Source organism: Euleptes europaea, chromosome 11 (genome assembly GCF_029931775.1).
Source record: "Euleptes europaea isolate rEulEur1 chromosome 11, rEulEur1.hap1, whole genome shotgun sequence".
Classification (NCBI taxonomy): Eukaryota; Metazoa; Chordata; class Lepidosauria; order Squamata; family Sphaerodactylidae; genus Euleptes; species Euleptes europaea.
This window is the reverse complement of record NC_079322.1, coordinates 28,734,878-28,762,748: the sequence shown is the minus strand read 5'-3', so window position 1 is coordinate 28,762,748 and position 27,871 is coordinate 28,734,878. Positions and strand designations below refer to the sequence as shown.

At 43.8% G+C, this 27,871-nt stretch overlaps 1 protein-coding gene across 4 annotated transcripts; it reads left to right on the top strand.

Annotated features, from left to right (window-relative positions):
- Window positions 1–17: 17 nt before the first annotated feature.
- SLC6A20 (solute carrier family 6 member 20) lies at window positions 18–27,870 on the top strand. Of its 4 annotated transcripts, XM_056857944.1 has the most exons (12): window positions 27–147; window positions 8,580–8,720; window positions 10,614–10,705; window positions 14,435–14,662; window positions 16,975–17,085; window positions 19,395–19,417; window positions 19,527–19,778; window positions 20,386–20,548; window positions 21,695–21,899; window positions 22,633–22,792; window positions 26,317–26,482; window positions 27,721–27,870. In XM_056857944.1, exons 1-12 carry the CDS (start codon window positions 27–29, stop codon window positions 27,868–27,870), a joined length of 1,812 nt encoding a protein of 603 aa, XP_056713922.1. The 4 variants fall into 4 exon arrangements, with proteins under 4 accessions (XP_056713925.1, XP_056713922.1, XP_056713924.1 ...); XM_056857947.1 differs by lacking the exon at window positions 19,395–19,417 and having other exon boundaries at window positions 18–147; window positions 19,537–19,778; XM_056857946.1 differs by lacking the exons at window positions 8,580–8,720; window positions 19,395–19,417 and having other exon boundaries at window positions 19,537–19,778.
- Window position 27,871: the final 1 nt, after the last annotated feature.

The following is a 27,871-nucleotide window of genomic DNA, read 5'->3' as shown; positions in this document are numbered from 1 at the left end:
AGCCCTCTGCACTTCAACCAGTGGAAATGGAGAAAGCCAGGCCATTATGGGACAACTCTTTCCAGTTTGTGTTTGCCTGCATTTCTTATGCAGTGGGACTGGGGAATGTATGGAGGTTTCCCTATTTATGTCAGATGTATGGAGGAGGTAAGTGCAGTTCGAGTTTCTTGACTGCCTCTGGACACAGAACAAGAAGGTATCGCCCTTTATTTTTTTAAAAGGCTGGTTTGTCTTTTTCACAATAGTGCTGGGTGCTCGATAGACTTCCTTCTCTTGAGAAAAGAACAGTTGCTTTCATATTTTGTAGAGGCAAGAAAAATGCAGAGGATCCTAGTCTCAATACGCTGCCCATTTCCCTGTTTGACGCGTTTCTCCTTCTCTTGATGAATTTCCAGTTAGACTGTCAGCTTGTGGACAGGATTCGATCTTTTCTGTTTTTTCAAAGCAAGCTGTTTTTCTGACAACTTCTCGCACTCTGTACGGAGGGAGAATGTTCAGCAAAAAGCTGCAGTGTACTATAAACCAATTCAGTCTCTTGTAGTGGTATAGAAATACAGGATTCAAAAACTACTAAATAGAGGCACGATAATTTCTTATTTAAACTAACAAAAGTAATCAGAGTCATGCAAACAACTGTAATTAATGCATTTCTGTTACACTAACCAAAGCAATGAAAATAACACCCTATAGAAACTGTGCATAAACACCTAATTCAGCACATGTGAAGCTGCTTTGGAGTCTTGAAATATTGATTTTGTTGTCTTCAATGCATCTGGCTTGTATGTGCGCATTTATGTGCTATCAATTCACAACTGACTAACAACAAACCCAACAAGGCAAATGAGAAGCAGAGGTGGTTTTGCCATTGCCTTCCTCTGCAAAGTCCTTCTCAGTGGTCTTCCATACAAGTACTGACCCTGCTTGGCTTCCAGCAGCTGATGAAATCAGGCTTCACCATGCTGCTTTTCCTCCCATCTGGCTCGCACTTCACCAGAAAAGACCCAGAATGAGGTCTGTGTTTCTATTTATCATTTTTTATCCCACTATTCCTTCGAGGAGCTCAGAGCAGGGAATATTATTTTCTCCTCAATTTTACGCTCACAACAGTTTTGTGAAATACGTTGGGCTGAGAGAGAATGACTGGTGTGATGGCGAGTGAAACAGCCATGCATAAAAGACCTTAGTCTCTCAAGGGCTTTTGTTGGTAAAAGGTACCACTGCTAGGGTTGCCAACCTCCAGGTAGTAGCTGGAGATCTCTTGCTATTACAACTTATCTCCAGCCAATAGAGATCAGTTCACCTGGAGGAAATGGCTGCTGTAGCAATTGGACTCTATGGCATTGAAGTCTCTCCCCTCCCCAAACCCTGCCCTCCTCAGGCTCCGCCCCCAAATCCTCCTGCCGATGGCAAAGAGGGACCTGGCAACCCTAACCACTGCAATGGCACGGCTGCTAGGACCTTGAGAACCCCTTTGGCCTGGAAGAAGTTACCTAACTGCTAAACAAAGAGGCTGTTAATAAAGGCCCGGCCAGGAGGCAATAAAATAATTCCCTGAATAAAACGGATTATGGCTGAGCATTCGCTTCACCTTCTCTGCATCAGTTACTGTGCAGATTGCTTTCATTGCCTGTGCTAAACAGTCCCCACTGCAAAGAATGTTAATGCTGCAGATTAAATACCAAATAATAGATATTTACATAAATATTTTGGCCTGCTCTAAAAAGAAAACTGGGAAATGCTCCACACGCACACAAAAGCATTGTTTTCAGTGTAGTCAGCGGGTCTCTCAGAGGTGATTGCAAAGTCAAACTCAGAGGCTAGTAGCAGAAGAAAGTTTTCTTGAGCGTTACACTCTGTGCAACACAGAGATGCTCTCAAAAAGGGTATCCTTCATAGCAACATTTCCCTCACCTCATGATGTGATCAAGTAGTGCTGGGGTCCCCTATATGGTGCCGGTGGGCACCATTATGACTTTTCTGGCGCCTGCCCAGCGTTGTTAGAAAGTGGTCAGGGCCTAGGGTTGCCAGCTCTGGCCTGGAAAATACCTGGAGATTTTGGGGATGGAGCCTGAGGAGGGTGGGGTTTGGGGAGGGAGGGACTTCAGTGGGGTATAACACCATACAGTCCACCTTCTAAAGTGGCCATTTTCTCCCAGGAGATATCCAGCCACCACCTGGAGGTTGGCAACCCTAGCAGGGCCAGGTGGGGCTTGGGCCTAGCAGGGTTTCTGATTACCTGTGCAAATTAAAAGGCATCCTGTTAAACACAACTTCTGCCTTAAGTGTTGAAGAGGTACTATGAGAGTTCTGCATCACCTCATTCCCTAGTATTTTGTGGTTGGCTCTGCTTCCTGCAGTAGTCATTTGGGGGGGGTGCCCCCCACCCAGTGTCTGAATTCCATAGGTGCCCACAGGCTCCAAAAGGTTGGGGGCTCCTGATGTATTGAGTTCTGCTGTTATATTCACAGTTCTCCTGAGGTGTCATTGTTGCTAAATCATGTTTATGCTTCCCTCTTTTGAGGTATCCCCCAAGGTACTCCTAGCAGAATGTAGCTGATTTGGCATACCTGACTTCCTCCTAATCACTAACTTCATGGCCTCAGATCAAAACTGTCGTCAGGGAAAGAGCTGGGAAGAAAAGATCTCATCAAGCTATCCAGTCCTTTGGTAAACATTAATTACACCCTTCTAAGATCACTGGTTTCAGTGGACATAAAAGGGTATAGCTCTATTTAAGATTCACTGTTCATCACCTAGACTTCCCTCTTTGAGCCTCAGTCAACTGCTTTGGCCAAACCTGATCTCTTAAGAGGACCAATCTGGCAGATTCCTTTTCTATCCTGCTGAGGGATCCCGACCCTACGGGTCCATTCCAGTGAGCTTCCCTGCACCACAAGAAGTACAAGCCTGTACCATCAAAGCTGCCCAATGAATTAACAGAGTAAAACAGACTTGAATGTGTGCGTAGGATGTTGTTATTGTTGCATAAAATAGACCTGAAAGTGTGCAAGGGTGTCAGATAACAAGCTAGAGATGTCAGCCTACAGGTGGGACCTGGAGATCCCCTGGAATTACCGTTCATCTCCAGATTACAGAGATGAGTTCCCCTGGAGAAAACAGATGCTTTGGAGGATGAACTCTATGGCATTGTACCCCACTGAGGGCTCAGTCCTCCCCAGGCTCAAACCCGAAACTCCAGGAGTTTCCAAACCTGGATCTGCCAACCCTACCCCTCCATCCCCCTGCCAGTGGCCGGGGTGGGGGACGGGACCTGGCAACCCTATAACAAGCATTACAGTTTGTGGGTTTTCAACCAAATGCCATTAGCCTGTGTAAATTCTTTGGTTAAACTGGCAGTTGTTACTGAAATAGCCTTTTGTAAGATGTTCTCAGATCACTTTAGGTTCACTTTAGCAATAGACCTCTGTGGCTCTATGCTTTTGCCTCATATGACTTGAGGATTAATCTCAGTCCCACTGTGAGGAAATTGAGATCAGTTCCTCTGGAGAAAATGGCTGCTTTGGAGGGTGGACTCCCCAGTACGTACTTCCCAACCCAGAGCTGGCAACCCTAGGAACCTGCAAATCACATGTTACAAAAAGGCAGGGTGGGGAATCCAGACACAACCTGTGAGTTCCACAGTGAATCATCTTGATCCTGTTGGGATTTGACATCCTTGCATAAGAACATTGTTTCTGTTGGAGGGAGGGCTGGGAGAATTCTTGACAGTTCGGATTCTGTATCAGTCAGGTTGGTTGATTAAGCTCTTAATCTGTCAGCCTCTCACTCTCTGTTAAGAATATATGTTTCAGTCGGTTCAGACATTATTATATCTGCCTGTAAAGTGTAAGAAAAGTTTCTGTAAGTTCAACTTAACTACATGAACATAACAAAGTAAGTAAAATTTAGTTTTTGAACAGTTCTCTGAGGAACAGAGTTATTTCATCATAAACCTGCTGATCTTAACCGATACAGCAACCTAAGTCTCTAAACAAGACTTCCTTGCTTATTCTGCCTGTGATTCTGTGGAGTCAAAAAGACTCCACAAGTTTCATCATATATTCAAGCGAACATTGATTTTTAACCACAGACCCAAATTAGAAAAATAACTTTTCTCCTCATCAGATCCAAATAGGGTTGCCAACCTCCAAGTACTAGCTGGAGATCTCCTGCTATTGCAACTGATCTCCAGCTGATAGAGATCAGTTCCCCTGGAGAAAATGGCTGCTTTGGCAATTGGACTCTATGGTGTTGAAGTCCTTCCCCTCCCCAAACCCCACCCTCCTCAGGGTGAAGTCCCTCCCCTCCCCAAAAACCTCCCGCCAGTTGCAGAGAGGGACCTGGCAACCCTAGATCCAAACCACATTCAGAGATGGTTTGCCAGTGCCTTCCTCCACGTCACACCAAGGGTTGCCAGCTCTGGGTAGGGAAATACCTAGAGATTTTGGAGGTGGAGCCTGGGGAGGGCGGGTTTTGGGGAGGGGAGGGACCTCAGCAGGGTACAATACCACAGAGTCCACCCTCCAGAGCAGCCATTTTCTCCAGGGGAACTGATCTCTGTCATCTGAGATCAGTTGTAACCCCAGTCATGCCCCTGGAGGCTGACAACCCTAGTCATGCCTCTGATTTTCCTTGGATGTCTCCCATCCACATATTTGCCTGGGCCAAGGTTGAGAGTGTGTGACTGGCCCAAGGTCACCCAGCAAGTTTCCATGGCAGAGTGGGGTTTTGAATCTGGGTTTCCCAGATCCTAGTCCAACACTTTAACCACTACACCATGTTGGCTCTTGCTAAGTGGATAGGCATGCTTAATGAGCATGTTAAGTTGCCAACAGTCATGAGAAAAAAATGTCTTGTGGTGTAGTGGTTAAAGTGTTGGACTTGAAGACCCAGGTTCAGATTCCCACTCTGACATTTAAGTTTGCTTGGGGACCTTGGGCCAGTCACACACACTCATACAGTTGTGAGGATAAAATGGAGGACATCTATCAAGATGCCAAAGGCCTGTAGCCAAAGCCGGCATGCTAGTCACACTCAGCTACTTTGCAGAGGTGGGGGTGCTGTTTAAGTAAGACAGTGGGCAAGTTCAGAGTCACACAGGTAAGTTCTTTTGTATCACCAGACTCACAATGAAACCAAGTCTAAGGTTTTCCCAGTGAGGATAAAAGCAGTTTTGGGGTGATAATTTTGGGCAAGAAAACAGCTGGAGGGGCATAATTAAACAGCCCCTATCCCTTCCCAGGGCAGACTGGGAAATTAAAGTGACCTAGGGACAAGCTGCCCTGACCTGGATAGCCCCAGGCTAGCCTTATCTTGTCAGAACTCAGAAGCTAAGGTTAGCATTTGGATGGACAACCTCTAAGCAACACGAGAGTAGTGATGTGGAGACAGGCAAAGGCAAACCACCTCCAAACATCTCTTGCCTTGAACACTCCACCAGGGGTTTCTATAAATCAGATGTAACTTGAGAGAACGAAGAAGAATAGTTGGTTTTTATCCTCCAATTTTCTCTACCTTAAAGGGAGTCTCAAACTGGCTTACAATCACCTTCCCTTCCTCTCCCCACAACAGACCTCTTGTGAGGTAGGTGGGTCCGAGAGAGTTTGGAGAGAACTATGACTAGCTCAAGGTCACTCAGCAGGCTTCATGTGGAGGAGTGAGGAATCGAACCCGGTTCTCCAGATTAGAGTCCACCGCTCTTAACCACTACATCATGCTGGGACAAACTAAGCTGAGTACTCCTTATAGTGCTCTGAGCCAGCACTGAAGGGGGGGGGGGCTTAGTTCAGACTTGGCTCCAGTAAGGGGTGTCAGTTCACCCACTGGCTCTTCCATAGAGTTGCCAGCTCCAGGTTGGGAAATACCTGGAGATTTTGGGGGTGGAAACTGAGGAAGGCAGGGTTTGGAAAGGGGAGGAACTTCAATGCCATAGAGTATAATTGCCAAAGTGGTCATTTTCTCCATGGGAACTGATCGCTTTTGCCTGGAGATCAGATGTAATAGCAGGAGATCTCCAGCTACCACCTGGAGGTTGTATAAAGTAATAGTATGAGGCTCTCAATGCTTATCAAAATGCTATATTATACTTGTTACAAACATGTGGTGAATACGTACAGAGTGTCCAAAGTTATACAATTCTATACAGTGGGACAATACAAAAGACAATACAAAACATAAAGGGCAGTCCTTATCAACAAAACCCAATGTCACGAACAGCAACAAACAGATTAGCAGCCAGCCGGGAGCACTGAGAACCTGAACCACTGAATAATTCTATATCTTAATTGATTGCAAATAAGGAACAACAATATATGTGAAGCTATTGGCTGAAGAAGCTGCCTTTGGTGGTGAAAGTGCGATTGTTCATCCGGACAGCGTTTCCATTTTTTTCAATATGCTTCCTTCCATGTTCTCTTGAAGAAGTTGATGATTGAAACAAAATTTATAAAAGAAAAGAAAAAGTTATTAACTGAACTGAAATATAATTCATTTTGATACTATTGTAGCAAAGAGATATAACTACTTCGTTTCTCTGTCTTTATGTTTTGTATTGTCTTAGTTGTCACACTGTATAGAATTGTATAACTTTGGACATCTGTACGTATTCACCACGTTTGTAACAAGAATTATATAGCATTTTGATAAGCATTGAGAGCCTCATACTATTACTTTATACAGCCTTGCCCTATAGTATTGGTGTTTACCTTCTCTAGCTAACCACCTGGAGGTTGGCAACCCTACTCCTGCACCTCTGCCTGCAGTAAGCCAACAACCATTGTTGTGCCTCTGGCCAGATCTGAACTGACTGGGCCCCTACAGCTCTGGCAGAACCCTTAGAGCTTGCTTCCGGCTGGCAGTAGCCCCTCAGGGCAGCAGTCCACCAAGGAACTTTCCCTCTTAGTTAAATAGCCAGTCTGCCCTGCCGTAGAGTGGTCTCCCCTTTTAAGTTGCTACTCCAGCAGCTGTGTTCAACCAAAAAGAAGCACAGAACTTCATGTAACAGGGCATTCCACCCTGGCTTCCAAGTCCTGTCTTTCAAGTGGCCTGGGACTCTTGATGTTTTCCCTCTTCTCTTGGTTATCTTTTAATGCTTTTTGTGACAATTAGTTATTGTTTAACAGCTGCTCAGTCCAAACTGTGTGAAAGACTCTCCTTAATCACATTCTCTTTCTCAAGGAGGTTTCCTCTTCCCTCCTTCACTAGCTGTGTTGAGGCACCAAGCCAAGAAAGTGAGTTCAAAGCATTCTTCTGGTCTCTTAATTGTCTGTCACCTGGAGATCAGTCATAATAGCGGGAGATCTCCAACCACCACCTGGAGGTTGGCAACACTGTCCTCAGCACCAGCTGGAAGGATTGCTGCCTTCTAGGTGTTCCCATGCTTGAAGAGACTCACTTGGCCCATTCCTTCTCTCTAATGATTCCCCTCTTGTAGAACAAGCTCTCTGAAGAGCTGAAGGGGCAACATCTTTCAAAGGATTGGGAAGATGCAGTGATGCAGTTTTACTTGTAAGTGCTTTAAAGGTGGTTTAAGCAGAAGGCATTTCTTGGGTAGGGAGCAAAGGAATTTTATGGTATTTAATTTTAAAAAATGGAATTGTAAGCTTCCTCAAGGGAAATATAAATATTTTAAATAAATAAATAAATAAATAAACAAACACATACATACATACATACATACATACATACATACATACATTAGCAAGACATCTGCATCAATATGCTATGCTGCAGGGTATGTTGCTCTGGTGAGAATGGACAGTAGACTATTTGACTATGTATTCCTTCATTTAAATTAAAAAGGTAAAGGTCCCCTGTGCAAGCACCTGGTCATTCCTGACCCATGGGGTGATGTCACATCCCCACGTTTCCAAGGCAGACTTTGTTTGCAGGGTAGTTTGCCAGTGCCTTCCCCAGTCATCTTCCCTTTACCCCCAGCAAGCTGGGTACTCATTTTACCGACCTCGGAAGGATGGAAGGCTGAGTCAACCTTGAGCCGGCTACCTGAAACCAACTTCTTTCGGGGCCGAACTCAGGTCGTGAGCAGAGTTTGGACTGCAGTACTGCAGCTTAACACTCTGTGCCACGGGGCTCCAAAGGTAAAATGGAATTGGTGTTAAAAGGAAATTGGGGAGGGGCTGCCCACATAGCTCCCTCTTTCTCTCAAGCACCCATCTCAAGATTTTGGAAAGGAGTTTAATCAGCAGAGACTTGGTCCCAAGTTTCACACTTTATTTAGCCAGTCAGTGCAGAGTGGTTATAGCTGAGTAATGAAAGAAAGGGAGGCCTCTATCAGAATGTCTCAGATTTCTTATGCATGTCTCGCTTAAATACCCACGACTACCTGTTTGTTCACCCAGATCTGCGTGTGTTACAGCATTGGTGTGTGCGCTATCTTTATTTCTTTAAACCTAACTTTTAAATGGCTAATAAAAAAATAAATGTCTAGGAGTGTGATGCTATGCAGAATTACTCCAGACTAAATCTATTGATTTCCTTGGGCTTAGACTGGCATAACTCTGCATAGAATTGCACCGCAAATCCAACAGTTTGCTAAATGTGTTCCTTTGCTTCTCTTGCAGGTGGATTCCTAGTGCCTTATCTTATTATGTTAATTGTGGAAGGGATGCCCTTGTTATACTTGGAGTTGGCAGTGGGCCAGCGCATGCGTCAAGGAAGCATCGGGGCATGGAAAGCAATAAGCCCTTACCTCTGTGGTGTTGGTGAGTTCTCATTTGTCTTATTTTCCTGGTCACCTGGTCCCTGTAGAATTCTTCTTGAGTCCCTGAGGAATGGCTCAGCCTTTCCCAGATCATCAAAAGACCCTGTTGACCCTGTGCAGAAGGTGTCTTCCTATCCTCTAGGGATACCAGCCTCCAGATGGGGTCTGGAGTTCTCCCAGAATTAAAAATGATCTCCATAGATTTACCTGAAGGAAATAGCACCTTTGGAGGGTGGAGTTTATGGCACCACAAAGGACAGGTCCTTGTGGTATAGGGAGAGAGCATAGTTGGATGATAGGGCATATCCTTGGCCACTGTCTCTTCTTGACCTTCTGAAAGACCTGGATTCAAAGCACTTCCAAATAATTAATCTGATTCTGTTTGTGGGGAATTGTGACCCTGTTCAAAAGAGGCATTCCTAGTGCCTTATCCAACCTAGGAACACCCACTAGGAACAACTCCATCTTGTCAGGACTGAGCTTTGTGATTGTCCATTAGTAGGGTTGCCGACTTCCAGGTACTAGCTGGAGATCTCCTGCTATTACAACTGATCTCCAGCCAATAGACATCAGTTCACCTGGAGGAAATGGCCGCTTTGGCAATTGGACTCTATGTCATCGAAGTCCCTCCCCTCCCCAAACCCCGCCCTCCTCAGGCTCCACCCCAAAAACCTCCCGCTGGTGGCAAAGAGGGACTCGGCAACCCTATCCATTATCTACTTCAAACTAACATTCAGGGGGGAAACAAAACAACTCATCTTCAGATTGCTGTGACCATTTTCTGCATATTTCCAGTCCAATTATCAACACAAGACAAACTAGCGACTTGTTTAGGGAAACTTTCCCCTGGCCCATATCTGTCTATGTAGGATCCCATGACCTCTTTTGGGCAGGTTAATTTACTAGCTCTTAGAATCACTCCTCCTCTCTTTTGAAATGACAGCTGCACTCTGTATTCTATGCTTCTTGGAGCATACTCAGTCTTCTTCAGGCTGCTTCTTGGGGTTTTTCTTCTTTTCAGTTTAGAAACTAGAACGTGTAGAATGTAGAAACCCTTTCTTTGGCTATAGATTGCTTCCTTTTGCACCCCTTTAGACACACACTCAGCCAAAACACTATTTAAAACCTGCTGAAATATGCTTTGACTTGTGGTTAAAAGCCAGTGTGATGTAGAGGTTAAGAGCGGTGGTCTGGAGTGGAGGACTCTAATTTGGAGAACGGATTCCCCACTCCTCTACACGAGCAGTGGATGCTAATCCGGTGAACCGACTTGGGCTAGTCGCAGCTTTCTCAGAGCTCTCTTAGCCTCACCTACCTCACAGGGTGTCTGTTGTGGGGAGGGGAAGGGAAGGTGATGGTAAACCGGTTTGATTCTTCCTTAAGTGGTAGAGAAAGTCGGCATATAAAAACCAACTCTTCTTCTCCTTATGAAAAGCATACAGGAATGGAGCCTGGCATACTGAACAGGGTAGTGAGTTCCACAGCCATAAAAAAATAACTCTCCACCCTCACTGTTGTAACTTCAGTAAAAGAGGCCATGTAGGACCAGACTTTAGCTGCTGATCCATGAGTATGGAGAAGTAGGTATGGGCAAGCAGGCATGGAGTGGTGGCTAGAGTGTTGGACTAGGACCTGGTAGAGCCAAGTCTGAATCCCTTCTCTGCCATGAGAACTTGTCAAGTGACCTTGGGCCCATCATACCCTCAGTATGACCTATAACCTATTTCACAGGGTTGTTGTGAAGATAAAGTGGAGGAGAGGAGAACAATGTGATAAAATGCTTGGAGTCTTACACAAGCAGTATATAAAATAAACAACTAGTAGTTTGTTCTGAGAGATGATACAATTGCAGGTCAAGCCCAGTGTTCATGACTTTACCTCTTTGTATTTTCAGGAATTGCCAGCGTTGTTGTGTCCTTTTTCCTCTCTATGTACTACAATGTCATAAATGCTTGGGCTTTCTGGTACCTCTTCCATTCGTTCCAGGTGAGAAATAGAATACTATCTATAAAGTGCCCACAACTATCTTCCTTCCATCCAAGATCGAGATTGGGATTCTGAACAGTGCAGCAAATATATCTGCCTTCGTCCATCATAGACGCCTGGAGAACCTTCAGTATAAAAAGAGCCACAAAAATGGCTCAGTGGTAGAATTTTGTATGTGGAAGGTGCCAGGTTCAACCCCAGCATCTCCAGTTAAAAACGTGATGTGAAATGCTCAACCTGAGACACTGGAGATCTGGTGCCAGGCAGAGTAGACAGTACTGACCAAGACAGATCAAGGATCTGATTCAGTATAAGGCAGCTTCATGTGTTCATACTATCATACATCCAGTTGCCTCATTATATTTTCACATGTAAGACGCTATAACTTATATTTCTATATCTGAATATTGCCTATGAACGAGTAAAGAGAGTATTTGCCAGAAATGCTGCTTGTTTGTTATGTTAGGACCTCTAGGACTGGTCAGCATCAATACAAACAATTTAACCCTTGTCTGTCTGACATGTAACGAAGCTCGCTATCTAATCCTCAATAGGTTAACCTGGAGAAAATGATTGCTTTGGAAGGTGGACTCCATGGCATTATGCCTCACTGAAGTCCCTCTCTTCTTCTCCCCTCCCCAAACCCCACCCCCTCAGGCTCTATCCCCCAAATCTCCAGGCATTTCCCAACCCAGAGCTGGCAACCCTAGTGGGTGCATGTACAACAAGAAGAAAGAGCTTGTTTTTATACCCCAATTTTCTCTACCTTTAAGGAGTCTCAAACCACCTTCCCTTCTTCTCCCCACAACAGACACCTTGTGAGGTGGGTGGGGCTGAGAGAGTTCAGAGAACTGTGACTAGCCAAGGTCATCCAGCAGGCTTCAGGTGGAGGAGTGGGGAAACAAACCCGGTTCACCAGATTAGAGTCCGCCGCTCTTAACCACTACACCACACTGGCTCCGTTTGTAAGAAAGATTGAGTGCGCTTTACAAATAAAACTGGAGACCGGTACCTGGATAAATGTGGGGTTTAAAATAACACATTCAGCTGTTCATACATTAAATGTTACATGAGAATTATTCAACACATATAAATAAAATCTCCAATGTACACTGTACACAGATTGTGCGTTCAATGAAACTTGTGAACGGGGTTAGTAGCTTTTCCGGGTCTGAGGCAGAGGTCTTTCATATCACCTGCTACTTGATCCTTTTACTGGGACATGCTGTGGATTGAACCTGGGACTTTCTGCATGAAAAGCAGATGTTCTACCACTGGGTCTCAGACTCTGCTCTGTCCCCTTTGCCGCAATATTTTCAGAGCTATTAGATGTTAGTCGGGAGTTAAACGGTTCTCCTTTGAGTGATTAAAAAGTATATAGATGAATGGAATGCCAATAAGCAGCTACATGCAAGACAGAATTGTCCCACATGCAGCTAGCTTGGTTTAGTGACAATCAGGAAATACACAGATAAGTTCTTCTGAAGAGATCTTCAAGGGAGGGAACTTCCAAGAACTTTGGTGCTTTTTGAACCATGAAGTTTGCACAAATTGAAGTCAGCAGCTTCTCAAAATTAAAATATGAATGTTTGTACTGTGATCATTTTAAATACAAATGTTGTGATCCAATGATTGTACTAGAATATGTTAGCAGATGCCGAATTCGGATAATCACATCCTTCATTTTTATTAAAAAGCAAGTTTCTAGCCCCTCTTGGTGCAAAGCAGCCAGCAAACCTTCTCCAAAATGTTTAGCTAAAGTTTGTTGGAAATAACACCAATTATATGTTTAGTATAGAATATTGGCATACAACATTTTGGATTTTATGTATTCTATTTTTAATTACCATGAGCCACTTTGTGGCCCTAAGTCAAAAAGCAAGTTTTATATATATTTAAATAAGGAAGTATCCTTGCAAAAACGTTTCTAATCTCTTTCAGGATAATGATGAAATAAAAGTATTTTCAAATTAGCTATAAAAATTTTTCCGTAGAGCCACTCACTGGGTTTTGTTGATAAGGACTGCCCTTTACAATGTTCTCGAGGTGTTTAAATTGCATAATGGCACTTGAGCATGAGGTAATATACAACAGCACTAGCAATATACAACCTAATGAGCAACTTGTTAACTTGTGGTGCGGGCACTGTGCGTGACCCCATCCTCCACCCAACCCTCATCATCAGCACCTACCTAGAAAACATCTGCACCTATGTAGATTTTGTTTTTCAGTTAGTTCTGTATTCTAGAAATGCTTTTCATAAACTCAGGGACTAAATGCAACTCATCTCGTCTCCCTGGGTTTAGAGGACGTTTGTCTATGGAAAGACTCATAAGAGTGTGAGAATTAGCAGAACTTTCAGTACAACCCGGATCAGTCTTGTAAAATTACTCCTGCTGTGGTTTGTCTTAGTTATGGGTCTTGTCAGGGTTGCCAATCTCTATTTGGGGCCTGGAGATGTCCCAGCGTTACAACTCATCTCCAGACAACAGAGATCAGTTCTCCTGGAGGAAATGGCTGCTTTGGAGGGTGGATTCTATGGCATTATATCCCACTAAGGACCCTCCCTTCCCCAAACTCTGCCCTCCCCAGGCTCCACCCTCCTATCGCTACGAATTTCCCAATCTGGAGTTGGCAACCCTAGGTACTGTGAATGCAAAGATTACAAATGAAAGAGTGCAGTTTGCTGCTGCATCCATTCCTCAACAGCTTTGCTTGAACTCCTTTCTAATGGTGTAAAGCAGTGTAAGCTTCCAGACTACGCATAACTCTTTATCAGGCAAATGATTAAGGGGAAGTAGAGAGCTAATCACAAAACTCCTAACTTTTCAAACAATTATTGTATATCGGTTCTTGTAGGTTATCCGGGCTGTGTGACCGTGGTCTTGGTATTTTCTTTCCTGACGTTTCGCCAGCAGCTGTGGCAGGCATCTTCAGAGGAGTTACACTGAAGGACAGTCTCTCTCAGTGTCAAGTGTGTAGGAAGAGTAATATATAGTCAGAAGGGGGTTGGGTTTGAGTTGAGTCATTGTCCTGCAAAGTCTTACTTCAGTGTTACTCCTCTGAAGATGCCTGCCACAGCTGCTGGCGAAACGTCAGGAAAGAAAATACCAAGACCACCGTCTCACAGCCCGGATAACCTACAAGAACCGATGAACTCTGACAGTGAAAGCCTTTGACAATTATTGTACACTTTGTTGATCAATAGAGTACTGTGGTCAAAATCTGTTTAACATATCATACCATCTCTGTTTGAAGAGGTAGAGATTTGTGATTAGACCTTGAAAGAGCTAGATATATTTGATTTAATATGTATATTGCTGTGAGGTCTGTATATTGCTGTGAGGTATTTCCATTTCCTCCTGCCCACTTAAGAGGGCAGCCAACTCAAAAGTTTGCATAGTCTCACGTCATCATAAATTAGTCTAGGAATGAAGCTATTTTATCTAAATTGAAAGGTGCTGGTCTATGACCGTAACAATAAAACTAACTGTCTAAATTGAATTATAAGCACTGCAGATTTGCAGATAGCCTTGACTTCACAGATTTCAATGCAGGAAGATTGTTCAATGAGCAGAGAAGGATTTATGGTTCACTCCCCAAATCACCATATGTTACTGTGGGACGCTGCATTTCATCTGAATTCACCTGTCACTCTTTGCATGAGCACTAACCTAAGTAAAGGAACTTAAGGGAAAATGAGAGTTCATATTTGCTTTTCATCCCAAGGATCCTTTGCCATGGGCAACTTGTCCCCTGAATATTAACCACACTAATTACCTGGAGGAGTGTGAGAAGGCATCATCCACTCAGTACTTTTGGTACAGGAAAACCCTGAATATTTCTCCATCCATTGAGGAAAATGGGAGCATCCAATGGGAGCAAGCAGTTTGCCTTATCCTGGCATGGCTTATGGTCTATTTGTGCATCCTCAGAGGAACAGAGTCCACAGGCAAGGTGAGAAGAGTATTGTGATCGATTTAAACTATTATTAGGACTTGAAGTAATCAGCTCTAGCATACATTAAGTGAATTAAAATCAGTTTGGGTTTAATTCTCCTCTGCCAAAGAAACACCATTTTGTTGTTGTCGGAGTAAAAAATGCAGACACCCTGATCTGATGATTATTTTAAAAGGTAAAGGTAGGCAGTCCCCTGTGCAAGCACCGGGTCATTCCTGACCTATGGGGTGATGTCTAGGGTTCTCAAACACCAGGTGGTGGCTGGAGATCTCCTGCTATTACAACTGATCTCCAGCCAATAGAGATCAGTTCACTTGGAGAAAATGTCTGCTTTGGCAATCCAACTCTATGACATTGAAGCCCCTCCCCTTCCCAAACCCCACCCTCCTCAGGCTCCGCCCCAAAAATCTCCAGGTATTTCCCAACCCAGAGCTGGCAACCCTAGTAACGTCACATCATCATGTTTACTAGGCAGACTGTGTTTAAGGGGTGGTTTGCTATTGCCTTCCCCAGTCATCTTCCCTTTTCTCCCAGCAAGCTGGGTATTCATTTTACTGACCTCAGAAGGATGGAAGGCTGAGTCAAACTTGAGCCGGCTACCTGAAACTGACTTCTGTCGGGATCGAACTCAGGTTGTGAACACAGCTTTGCAGCACTGCAGGTTACCACTCTGCGCTATGGGGCTCCTTATTATGTTTTAATTCCTTATTTATTTTAAACCTTATTATGACAAAACTAATGCATAAGGCAGCATACCTTCACTCACAAGAGGGTTCCATTAATTTAAGCAGAGAGCCCTAATATGTACACTCTGTCAAGAGAAATGGTCACCTCTGTAGCAACCAACCTGACAGATTATAAACATCAGCATTTGGCCATGTCATAAATGTAAAGCAATAGCCTGTTTCCTCATGTGTCATCCAAGTGTTACAGAATAACACAGGGAGATTTCCATATCAAACACTTACAAACTCTTCTGCTGTTCCCAAGATAAGATAAAGAGCTGGAGATCTCACCTTTGTATTTCAGAGCGATTTGACTTAACTGCTCTCAGTGATGTCAGATCAGAGGGGGGAAATCTTGCTCCCCTTCGAGAATCATCTTTTGGTCCACATTCTTGATTGGCTTATACTGTTCAGGGGGTCAGTGGTCCAGTTTCCTATAAAGTTAGCCTTCACATATGTAAGTGTATGTTAGGAAGTTAGATTTTATTATTTTATTGCACTTGCTTTGTCTTATGCTCAAGCCTGAACCTTTTCTTTAGTCTTTTCAAATAAAGCCTGTTGCTTTTATTGGTGTGTTCTCCTGTGTGTGTGAAATTCCAACCCGGTTTAGGTCAAGCTATCAGAAGGAGATTTATTCCAGTGTTCCAGGTTTGGGGACAGGGGAATAAAATAATCTTTGCAAGGATGTAGTGGGTCGGGAACCCCCTATCTTTGACACGTACATACCAAGGACTGCATGTGCAGATGAGTTTCTTTCAGTGTAACATAAGGAAAACCCTGCATGTAAACAGATTGATGTGCTCACCTGAGCATACCTGGATCTCTCTACTATGGTGAGTAGAACTGAGAGGACAGTGGTCACTACCCTGAACACCTTGAAGGAAGAGAGGGATTAACAATGCACTAATAAACCAACTCAATATTTAGTGAACGTTCAAAAATTTGAAATATGGTTTTTAGGACATATGCTTTCACAGGTGAATCTGACATGTGACGATTTTGCCTCCCAAATATTACTTCAGCAGTGATACAATATTAGAGCAGTTAGAAAACCATGATATCTATATGTACCTCATGGGCTCAAAATATTACATGGGAAAGAATGGTTTTCTGACAGCAAAAGAGGTCTGAGTTGAAGAAGAAGAGTTGGTTTTTATTTGCTGACTTTCTCTACCACTTAAGGCAGAATCAAACCGGCTTACAATCACCTTCCCTTCCCTCCCCACAACAGACACCCTGTGACGTAGGCCGGGTTGAGAGAGTGTGACTCGCCCAATGTCACCCAGCTGGCTTCATGTGTAGGAGTGGGGAAACAAATCCAGTTCACCAGATTAGCCTCCGCCACTCATGTGGAGTAGGGAATCAAACCCGGTTCTCCAGATCAGAGTCCACTGCTCCAAACCACCACTCTTAACCACTACACCATGCTGGCTCTCACCCCAGAGTTGGAGCATGAACACACACAGGTTCCTCAAAACCAAAATCCACCCCCATAGCAGAACAGTTGCTCAAAATTTAAAATGCATATTAAACTTATATGGTGGTGTGCAACTAATGTGTAGCTCATCAGTGATTCTTTCACAGGTCGTGTATGTGACGGCTTCTTTGCCCTACGTGGTCCTCATTATATACTTAATCAGAGGCCTGACACTCCATGGAGCAGCAAATGGACTGATGTACATGTTTACACCAAAGGTACACATGCTAACGTTTGCTTGACAAATGCTGTCGAAAAACCTTTAATCGAAATTGAAACATACCTTTCATCAATGTGTGTTTCTCATACTGGCCTATGAAAGAGCCAGAAAACCTACCATTCATATAAATAGAACCCAACTGGAAAAAGAAAATAAGACAGCAAACGACTAAATAATCTGAAAGCACTAAACCCAGTTTTCTCTTCCCTGCATCTTTACACCATCTAGTGTTGTGCTGATGTATGTACACATGGAGGTCTCTCATCCACTCACTTCAATGTGAGAAAAGAACTGCATTTTCTACAGAAGCGAAATGGAGCAGTAGAAATGCACCAGAGCTCCATGCGTACATGCGGAGCATATACAGGGTTCTGGATCAAAACAATTGAATTTGGCACATTAATGCCCTGGTTGCCAACACAAGGTCAGAAGGCCTGCAACACATTTTAAAAATTCTATGAGCTAAATATATGGGATCTGCTGTATTAACATTCAAATATTTTAACCTGGTGTTACTTTAATTTTGCACAACACTTTGAAATATAACCCCCTGGAAAGAATTTATATACATAGAGGTTCTTACATTGCAGTGGTTTGACACAGAACTTCTCCTTGGAGACATTCAGACCTGTCATAAAACCAGAAATCAGATTAACAATAGTTATTGGGCATCTTCCATTAATTGCAACAGGATCTACTGAGCTCAGTTATAGGGAATATTATTGAATGTCAAACCCAGAAGCAGAAGGTTGCTGAGACCTAAATGGAAGGAGGAATTTACTGTTGAGGTGGAATGAAGAGTTACAGATCCAGGTGCTTGCCCACAATACTGAGACATCTGGGACTGGCTAAGGGTTGCCAACCTCCAGGTACTTGAACAGGCTGATAACAATGTGTAATGACAAAAGTATATTGAATGTAACAACATGCTACCAAGCCAATTGCATATATACAACAAAGTATTTCTTAATTCCGAGTGTATAACAACGTGCTAACAAGCCGATTGCATATGTACAACAAAGTATTTCTCAGTCCTGGTACAGTAACAATCAATCCGAGGTCGATGTCTTCAAGTGAAGAAGGGTAGAAAGGGATACGATCGTTTCAATTCTTCCTCAGTCCCGTTTATATATTGATGTCAAAATGTATTCATTTCAATTTAAGCTTTTGTAGCTTCAAAAATTTCCACAGACTTTTAAGCATCACCCTTTTAGGGACAAAATAGCAACCATGTGTATTTTTTAACTTATCTACAACTTGTATCCCATTTGGGAACGTGGAAACTGTAAATTTGTCTGTGCAACCTTGTTTCAATGGATAACCTGATGTTGGAATAGATAAGCTAAAAAATACACATGGTTGCTATTTTGTCCCTAAAAGGGTGATGCTTAAAAGTCTATGGAAATTTTTGAAGCTACAGAAGCTGACATTGAAATGAGTACATTTTGACATCAATATATAAACGGGACTGAGGAAGAATTGAAACGATCTTATCCCTTTCTACCCTTCTTCACTTGAAGACATCGACCTCGGATTGATTGTTACTGTACCAGGACTGAGAAATACTTTGTTGTACATATGCAATTGGCTTGTTAGCACGTTGTTATACACTCAGAATTGAGAAATACTTTGTTGTATATATGCAATTGGCTTGGTAGCACGTTGTTACATTCAATATACTTTTGTCATTACACAGTTATCAGCCTGTTCCTGTACTAATTTTCTAACCTTAGGTAATGGTGCAGAGGTGTTGATTTTTGATTGCTTAACCTCCAGGTACTAGCTGGACATCTCCCGCTATTACAACTGATCTCCAGCCAATAGAGACCCGTTCACCTGGAGAAAATGACCACTTTGGCAATTGGACTTTATGGCATTGAAGTTCCTCTCCTCCCCAAACCCCGCCCTCCTCAGACTCCACCCCAAAAACCTCCAGCCGGTGATGAAGAGGGACCTTGATTTTATTGGTACTAAGGTTGCAGTTCTAGCTCATACTTGCTTGGGAATGAGACCCACTAGACTCAGTGGTATTTACATCCAAGTAAATGTGCATAGGATCAGGCTGTAAATACACCACTACCAAAGTAGTTAGGGTTGCCAACCTCCAGGTGGTGGCTGGAAATCTCCTGCTATTACAACTGATCTGCAGCCGATAGAGATCAGTTCAACTGGAGAAAATGGCTGCTTTGGCAATTGGACTCTCTCCCGACTCCAAACCCCACCCTCCTCAGGCTCCGCCCCCAAAATCTCCAGGTGTTTCCCACCTCAGAGCTGGCAACCCTAAAAGTAGTGGATTTTACCAGATAGGGAAAGCTGGCCATGTCCATGTTGCTCATTCTCTATTCCACATCCATAAAATAGGAATTGCAATGATCTGACCTACAGGCATATTGAGAAGATCAATCAGACTGTATAATAACACCACTCTCGTTTCTGGGGGGCCTTACAGCTGGAGCAACTAGCAAACCCCAAGACGTGGATTAATGCAGCAACGCAGATCTTCTTCTCCCTTGGGCTTGGCTTTGGAAGCCTAATCGCTTTTGCCAGCTACAACAAGCCAGACAACAACTGTGAGCGGCATGCCATCATTGTCTCCTTAATCAACAGCAGCACCTCAATCTTTGCCAGCATTGTGACTTTCTCTATTTATGGTTTTAAGGCAACCTACAATTACGAGAACTGCATAAGCAAGTAAGATTGGCTTTTTGTTTCAATTCCCTGCTTTTCATCTGCAACTGAAAAGGTATTGCGATCAGCCTATTTGTTTTAACAGCAAGATGGCGACATAAGCAAAACCACTGGGGGGTGGGTGGGGGGAGGCATGGATTCCCACCATCTAATTTGGAGCCTTGGCATGAGATGATGGAAAGGCATCCAAGTTCTCCTCCTTTCAAGAGGAGAACCCCACTTTCCCGAATCAAAGCATTACAATAATAATGATGCATTCGGAACTAGTTCCAATCCTTGTGGATGCTTTCAGACATTACAAATGTATGCCACGTCAGCCCAGTATGAGGGCTCTTTTTTAATTTATTTATTGGATTATTGAGTACATTAACTCTAAAATTTAACTAAGGATGATTTTGCCACACACAAAGACCAAAAATAGATGAATGGTTATTTTCTGATCGTTTGGGGGCCAAGTTAGACACTGATCTACTTCTCAATTTTAATTTGTTTGTGATTTATTTTTAATTTTTTTTAGAAGTCATCAAATCATTTTGTGGTACAAAAACTACTTTATGAAAACATTGCCTCTTGCTTTCTTAGATAGTGTCCAACTTAACTCTGTTGACAGGGTGATCTTGCTTCTTACAAATGTTTTCGAACTGGAAGAAGGATCATTAACAGCAGCAAACCTTGAAGATATGAAAAGTTATCTAGCGTCTGCTCATCCCAGTGAATATACAGAACTGTTTCCACAGATAAGGAACTGCAGCTTGGAAGCTGAATTAAATACAGTGAGCTTTAAAAAAAATTACACTGTTTGAACAGAGTAAAGCTTTATTTTCTAGTTGTTAAAATGGAAACCAGTTGCAGTTGGGGGCACATGCTCTGAATTAATATGGAGTATCTGCCATTTAACTTTTCTGTAACTCACACTTTTAACTAAGGACGCTTTCTATGAAAATGCAACCTCAGACCAGATTTATGATATATGGAAGTATTCTTAAAGCTACTACTGTACGGTAGGTTTGGACTGCAGAGATTTTTTTTTGTTAGCATCAACCATTCACATGTGGTTATGCAAGTTTATTTACTTATCACAGTGTCTTGGTGTGTGTAGGAGAGCCTGCTGCAATGCACATGCAAAGTATTAGGCACAATCCAGCAGAAGTTAGTGCCCTTTAGAAAGGTGCACATTAAATGCTCAACCCCCCATTTATTTCAGTCAGGTTTGTTGCCCCTGCATTGTATCATTCATGTGGAAAGAGGCTGACATGTGAGTTGGCCTGAGAGCTTGACAAGGGAAAAGAGCGCTATGTATTTGCAATGCAAATCAGATCTATTCTGAAGAGGAGAATACTAATTACTGATAGGCAAGTGTGTTGCAAACAGTGCCGGATTTACGTATAAGCTAACAAGCTTTAGCTTAGGAGAGTGGGCCCCCCAAAAAAATTTAAAGGGAAAAAAAACTGGATGTACATTTCCAAAATATAAGATAAAAAACCAAATAAAATAAAACCTGCATACAGCAGCAGTGTTTTGCGTTGTGTAGGCTCCTATGATGTAAGTAATGGGCCCCGCCTGCTAGCTTGCTCCCTAAAATATAACTGGTTTGCTCATTTCTATATATAGGGTGCCTACATTCTGCATAAATTACCATATAGCATATATTCAACACAAAAAACAGCGTCAATTTGTTGTTGACAAAGGACAGCTGGACATATAAAGGGCCCCATTACCTTCAATAGCTTAGGGCCTCATCAAACCTAAATCCTGCCCTGGTTGCAAATTTCTCGGCTAGAGTTGTAACCCACAATAATAAAAGCAGCAGACAGCCTGTGGGCAGGTATCTCTCCCCCCCCAAACACACACTGTTGTTTTGGGCATGGCAATGCACTGTCCGTAATTTTGCTTGTTTGGTCTTCTTTCCTCGTGGGCAGGCAGTCCAAGGGACTGGACTGGCATTCATAGTCTATTCAGAAGCAATAAAGAACATGGAGGTCTCACAGCTGTATTCGGTGCTCTATTTCACCATGCTGCTGACGCTGGGGATAGGCAGCATGCTAGGGAACACCGCAGCCATCCTCACGCCTTTGACGGACAGCGAATTCCTTTCCACCCATTTGCCCAAGGAGGTGATCGCAGGTAAGCCAGTCACTTCCTAAACATACCCAGAACAGTGAAAGTCAGCTAGGTGACCAGATAGAAATTGATACTTTTGCTCCTGTAAGGGAGTGTTGAAGGAGAACACCGCCACACGTGGAGCACCCTACTTGCACACACGACCACAGTGGCACGTCCAGACATGTCCTCTTCAAGAATGGGGAAGCTGCTCCCCCTATGGGTCTCTTGAACACATGAAGCTGCCTTATATTGAATCAGACCCTTGGTCCATCAAAGTCACTATTGTCTGCTCAGACCGGCAGTGGCTCTCCAGGTTCTCAGGCAGAGGTCTTTCACATCACCTACTTGCCTAGTCCCTTTAACTGGAGATGCCGGGGATTGAACCTGGGACCTTCTGCATACCAAGCAGATGCTCTACCACTGAGCCGCAGCCCCTCCCTCTTGCACTTGGCAAACATCAGTCATATCACTTGACATCAGCATCTTCCACAGTTCCCAAATATTCCCTTTTCTGTGTGTCTCCTTCCACTTTTGAAAGAGATGCCGGGCGTCAATGTAATGTTAACAACTCTAACTGCTGAAGCACTCATACATTACGATGGCATCAATCAGTCCAAGCATTTGAACACTCATTGCTTCCACAAGCAGAATGTGTATCTGCAGTATGAATAAGAATGGATATTTTTTTAAAAGTATTTTGAGCATAGTACTTTTCTTCCCTCTGAGACGCCAATCGCTTGTTTTACTCTCACAGGCGGTGTGTGTTTTGTCAACTGCATCATTGGCCTTGTGTTCACCCTAGAGGCCGGCAGCTATTGGTTTGATATCTTCAATGATTATGCAGCAACTCTGTCCTTGCTGCTCATTGTATTAGTGGAAACGATTGCTGTTTGTTATGTTTATGGGCTAAGAAGGTAAGAGCACATCATTGTACTATTATTCTAAGCACTATTCTGTTGCATTTGTATCCGGAATCTCTTTTGATGCATCTGCTATTTATACACCTCAAACGTTAGGAAGCTAAAAATTCCTAGTATTCCTTTTGTTTTTTCAAAAAAGTGCAGAATTTCACTTTTTGCAATATACTTATCACTTTGTTTTGATCAGGAATGGGAACGGAACCATTTAAAGAACGGAGCCTTGTTTACTCACCGTGAAGGCTCCTTCTGTTCTGGGTTGAAGGTCATCTTGAACTTGCGGGTATTACTATCACGTGCCCAGGGAGGCAGGACTAAAGGATTTTTTCATCCACTTCCTGTCCCTTGGGCGGGAGATCCAGTTTTTGGACTCGCCGAGCTAAGGAGACAGTTAGGTGCAAAGGCCACCAGGTGACACACACTATATGAAATATAAACATTACATGAACTCCAATGAACAATTAACAATAAAGAACAATAGATAGCATAAAAGACAATTGGAACAGGATAAGATGGCGGACATCATATGTAATTTGTAATACGTTCCTATGTTGAAAGTCTCAACACTGTAATTCTTGAATAAAGTTCTGTGCAGGTCTTGGCTATATACTGTTGTTGTTATTCTTGTGCTATTTGGGCAGGCAAGATGACCTTCAACCCAGAACAGAAGGAGCCTTCACGGTGAGTAAACAAGGCTCCGTTCTCGTTCTGGGTGAAGGTCATCTTGAACTCGCAGGATATCCAAGAGCTAACTATTTGGGAGGGACCAAGATCAATCTAAGACGTGCTGCAGAACCCTTCTGCCGAAGGCTGCGTCCGCCGAGGCCATGGTATCGATCTTGTAATGTCTTATAAATGTAGACGCTGACGACCATGTGGCCGCCCTACAGATCTCATCTAATGAGGCCTGCTTAGCAAAGGCAGCGGAAGTGGCTGCGCTGCGTACCGAATGGGCAGTGATGCCAGAAGGTGGTGGAACCTTGCTGGCTGTGTAAGCCTCTGTAATACACTGCCTTACCACGCCGCTGGACATCTTTTGCCCTTTAGATGAGGTCCATGGTGTATAATCTCCTTGTATTGGCGGAGAATTGCCTGTTAGCCAGGGGGGGCTTATTCAGTTCATAATCCTGCCTTGGTTGGATTTGATTACAATTTGAGTCATCGATTGAATTTTGGATATTTTGTCTTGGGGAAGGCAAATCAGATTTCTGTGAGTATCTATAATGACTCTCAGGTGTTCCAATCTCCCGGTTGGGGACATCTGACTCTTTTCTAGGTTGACGAGGAACCCGTGGCCTGAAAGAATCTGAACTATTCTGGACGTGTGATAGAGAGATTCCTCCCTCGATTTGGCACAAATTAAAATGTCATCCAGATATGGAAAAACTGTTATCCCCTCTTGTCGAACCAGTGCCACCAGTATCTTGCTGAAGACGCGGGGAGCAGAAGCCAGACCAAAGGGGAGGGCTCAGAATTGGTAATGTTTTTTGGCATAACAAAACCCGAGGAACCTCCTGTGGGCTATATGTATTGGTACATGGAGGTATGCCTCCTTCAGATCCAAGGATGTTGGATCCACCTGAAGGGCCTCTATGATGGAACGGAGGGTCTTCATGCAAAACTTCCTGTACTTGACCCTTTTGTTCAGATGTTTTAAGTCCAAATAGCCCTCCAGTCCCCATTTTTCTTTGGGACAATAAAGAAAATTGAATATACCCCGTTGCCAATCTCGGGGTGGGGAACTGGCTCTATTGCTTGAATTTGAAGCAAGTGTGTTATGGCCTCCATTGTCCTCTGATGCTTTTCTTTGTGAAAGGATTTTGGGGAATTCACAAATGTGTCCTTCGGGAGGGCTGTGAATTCGATGAGGTATCCCGAAGAAATCACCTGTTGAACCCACACATCCGTATAGGTCCTTTTCCACTGTTGGTGGAACTGCAAAAGCTGCCCCCCCTCCCACCGGTTGTGACCTGGCGTCACTGCTTGGTGCTTTTGGAAAATTTGTCACCCTTGTTGTTAGAGAACTGTTGGTTTTGTCTTGGAGAGAATCTCCATTTTTCTGTCCTGTGGGTCTCTAATTGCCCCCATTCCATCCTCTGATGGAAGATCTGGGGAATCAACAGTCACCACTGGGGGCATCGATTAGAGGGAGTTGGAAGAGACACATGGCCTGAGGTCCATGGTGTATAATCTCCTTGTATTGGCAGAGAATTGCCTGTTAGACATGGGGGGCTTATCCAGTTCAGTTTGAACCTGGTTTTCAAAGAATTCAGGGAATGGAATCTCCCAAACCCGGGGTTTAGTGCTAGGAAAAAATTCTGTAGCTCCCTTTTTCCTGGTTTTAGATGCAGAATCAGTTGCCGGAGCTGGGTCCTCATTGAGGTCTAGAGCCAGCGGGGCCTTACTTAATAACCCTTGAAAGTCCTCCGCTGCGAACAAGCGGGGGTGTTGCTCTTCTAATAGGACAGGGGTGTCCTCATCGGAGTTAAACTCCCCTTCCTTTCTACCTTTGGTTTCAGAATTTACTGAAGAGGCGTCCTCCAGGGTCTGGAGGTCTTGTGGGGGGGAGGGGCTTTAAGCGCCTCTTTAGTGTGCCATTGAGGATTAGATTGGCCCTCCCTTTCCCGCTGTGGACATTGGAGTGGTTTAGGTGTGGGATTCGAATCCGCGCCCTGAATGATTGGGGTTAAGGAATCCTTAAGGGCCATCATCATTTGGGCTTGTCTGTCTAAGACCCCATTAAATAACTCGACCATTTCCCGCCGAGTGAGTGGCGCCTCAGTCTCGGAATTCGATACATTACCCCCTTGCGCAGCCTCTTGAATAGTAGGGGAGCCTTCCAGAGGGGCGTCCCCTGTCGGAATAAACGAACCGCGCCGCTCTCCGCGTTTCGCGCCATTTTGGGACGGTTCAGCTGAATGCGTCTTTTTGGGCGCTGACGGGCCTTCCGCGCCCTGAGATACTGCGTCGGAGCTGCGGCCGGCAGAACGCTCCCTTTGCCTCCGCCCTGTCGAAGCGACGAGGGCAGGGTCACTGTCCTCCTCAGAGAGGAGGTCCGAATCGGAATCCCTTTTGGCGTCCACCATCTTGCCCCGCGGGAGAAGTGGGGAGCAACAAGTAGAAAGGTAGAAGCTGAGGAAAAAATTCGGGGAGGGAATTCTTGCGGATGGAACCGCTGAGCGTGGAAAACAGGAGGAAAGGCGACTCACTCAGATATTAGACAGGGGTTATAAACAGACGGACAAGTAGAGAAGAAGGCTAGTTCAAAGTCGGAGTTCACAAACGAAGCTGCCACCCTGATTAAGGCAGGACGGAAACTGGATCTCCCACCCAGGGGACAGGAAGTGGATGAAAAAATCCTTTAGTCCTGCCTCCCTGGGCATGTGATAGTAATACCCGCAAGTTCAAGGTGACCTTCACCCAGAACGAGAAAATAGCACTGCTCAATTTTTTTTATACCTCACCTTTCTTCCCCACGGGGATGCAAAACCCCACAAAATGTGTTCTCTTTTCTTTGATAGATTTGGAGAAGATCTTCACGTGATGACAGGCCATAAACCAAGTTGGTACTGGAAGATAATGTGGGCTTTTGTTAGTCCTGTGCTGATTGTAAGCCTATTTATATTTTACATCACAGACTACATCAGCTCAGGGACCCTGAGATACCAAGCGTGGGATGCAACAGAGGTATTTTACTCACAGCTGTTAGGAAAAGCTAACCAGCAGTAGGCTGGAATTTACCAGCTAGGGAAAAGCACGGAAATCAGTGCTAGTAAATTTTGAGAACAAAATGGTGCAGTAAACTTCTTAGGTTGCACACTGTAAAGATGCAGCTTTTAATATTTAAGACTTCCCAAGGGCTTTTGCTACATTAGAGGCAATATTAGAAAACTACATTATATAAGGGCATAATGGCTGTTTGTTAACTCTATATTAAGCTAGGGGCATGCAAAGAATGACAGAAAAGAACAAAAATTGGGATATTTCCATTCCTCCTCCAGTGCTGTTTGCGTGATCACTTGGCTCTGGATCTCAGCAGGCAAGTGCTACAGTGCAATGGTGTTATGAAGCCGATTGATGATCTGAGGCAGAGAACAGGATCTGCTCTTTTAACCCCATAGTAATATTTTACTTCTCCTTCTCTATATTGCATTGGAGAGGTTTCTTTTGGGGGGGGGGCAGAAAGGACAGTATGTAGAAATTTAGATATGCCCCTCAAACTCTCTAGCATCCTGAGCTGTTAATGGGTTAGTAGTGAAGCAGACTAAAGTGCTCATAACTGATTATCAGGTGTGCTCTACACTGCATCTTATAGAAGGCAGTGAGCACTACTCAAAACTTGCTCAGTAACTTTGGACCCCACCAGAATTTGCAGTCCTACAAGAACCTCTTTTCCAGATGGGGTCTCTGCACTCTGGAGAGCTGGGTGGTGAAGAGAGGCAAGGCTTTTTCAGTCTGCCCTCCCCCTTGAGACTCACTTGGCACATACCTTCCTTTGAAACCAGGCCAAATAATGTTTATTTAACTAATTGAATCCATCATGGTAGGTGTTTTATGGTCTGGTCCAAACTCAAGGACTATTGTTATTTTACGTGGCACTGTTTAGGTTGCTTTTATGTCCTAGCAGGTCTTTATTGACTTGATGGTATCACTTGGCTGCGTGCCACCCTGAGCAGTTTCTGGAATGGCAGCATATACATTTTCTAAATAAAATATAAGACTGGATGATGTGGAAAGCTCATTTAAATGTTTCTGCAATGAAGTAGCAGAGATTAGATGTCCTCATTGAAAGAAGTGCAGGTGGCTCAGAAATAAGTATATTAAGACAAGGGCAAGGAAAAAAGTTGTTCATAAAAGCAGCAAATGTTATTTCTCTGCATGAAAACAATGTATAGTGTTACATTCTGGATAACTGTCTTTTGCAGGGTCAACTGGTTACAAAGGATTATCCTAGTGGTGCTCTAGCAGTGATTGGGTTGCTTGTGGCAGCATCCACTATGTGTATCCCCCTGGCTGCATTAGTAACCTTGATCATGAACAGAACAAAGAGGGGAAATGCATTAACTGCTGCATGAC

Coding starts and splice junctions, on each gene's coding strand:
- SLC6A20 (XM_056857944.1), top strand. CDS start 27: ATGGAGAAAGCCAGGCCATTATGGGACAACTCTTTCCAGTTTGTGTTT. Junction 14,663..16,974: donor GAACAGAGTCCACAGGCAAG/GTGAGAAGAGTA, acceptor ATTCTTTCACAG/GTCGTGTATGTGACGGCTTC. Junction 21,900..22,632: donor GCCCAAGGAGGTGATCGCAG/GTAAGCCAGTCA, acceptor TTACTCTCACAG/GCGGTGTGTGTTTTGTCAAC.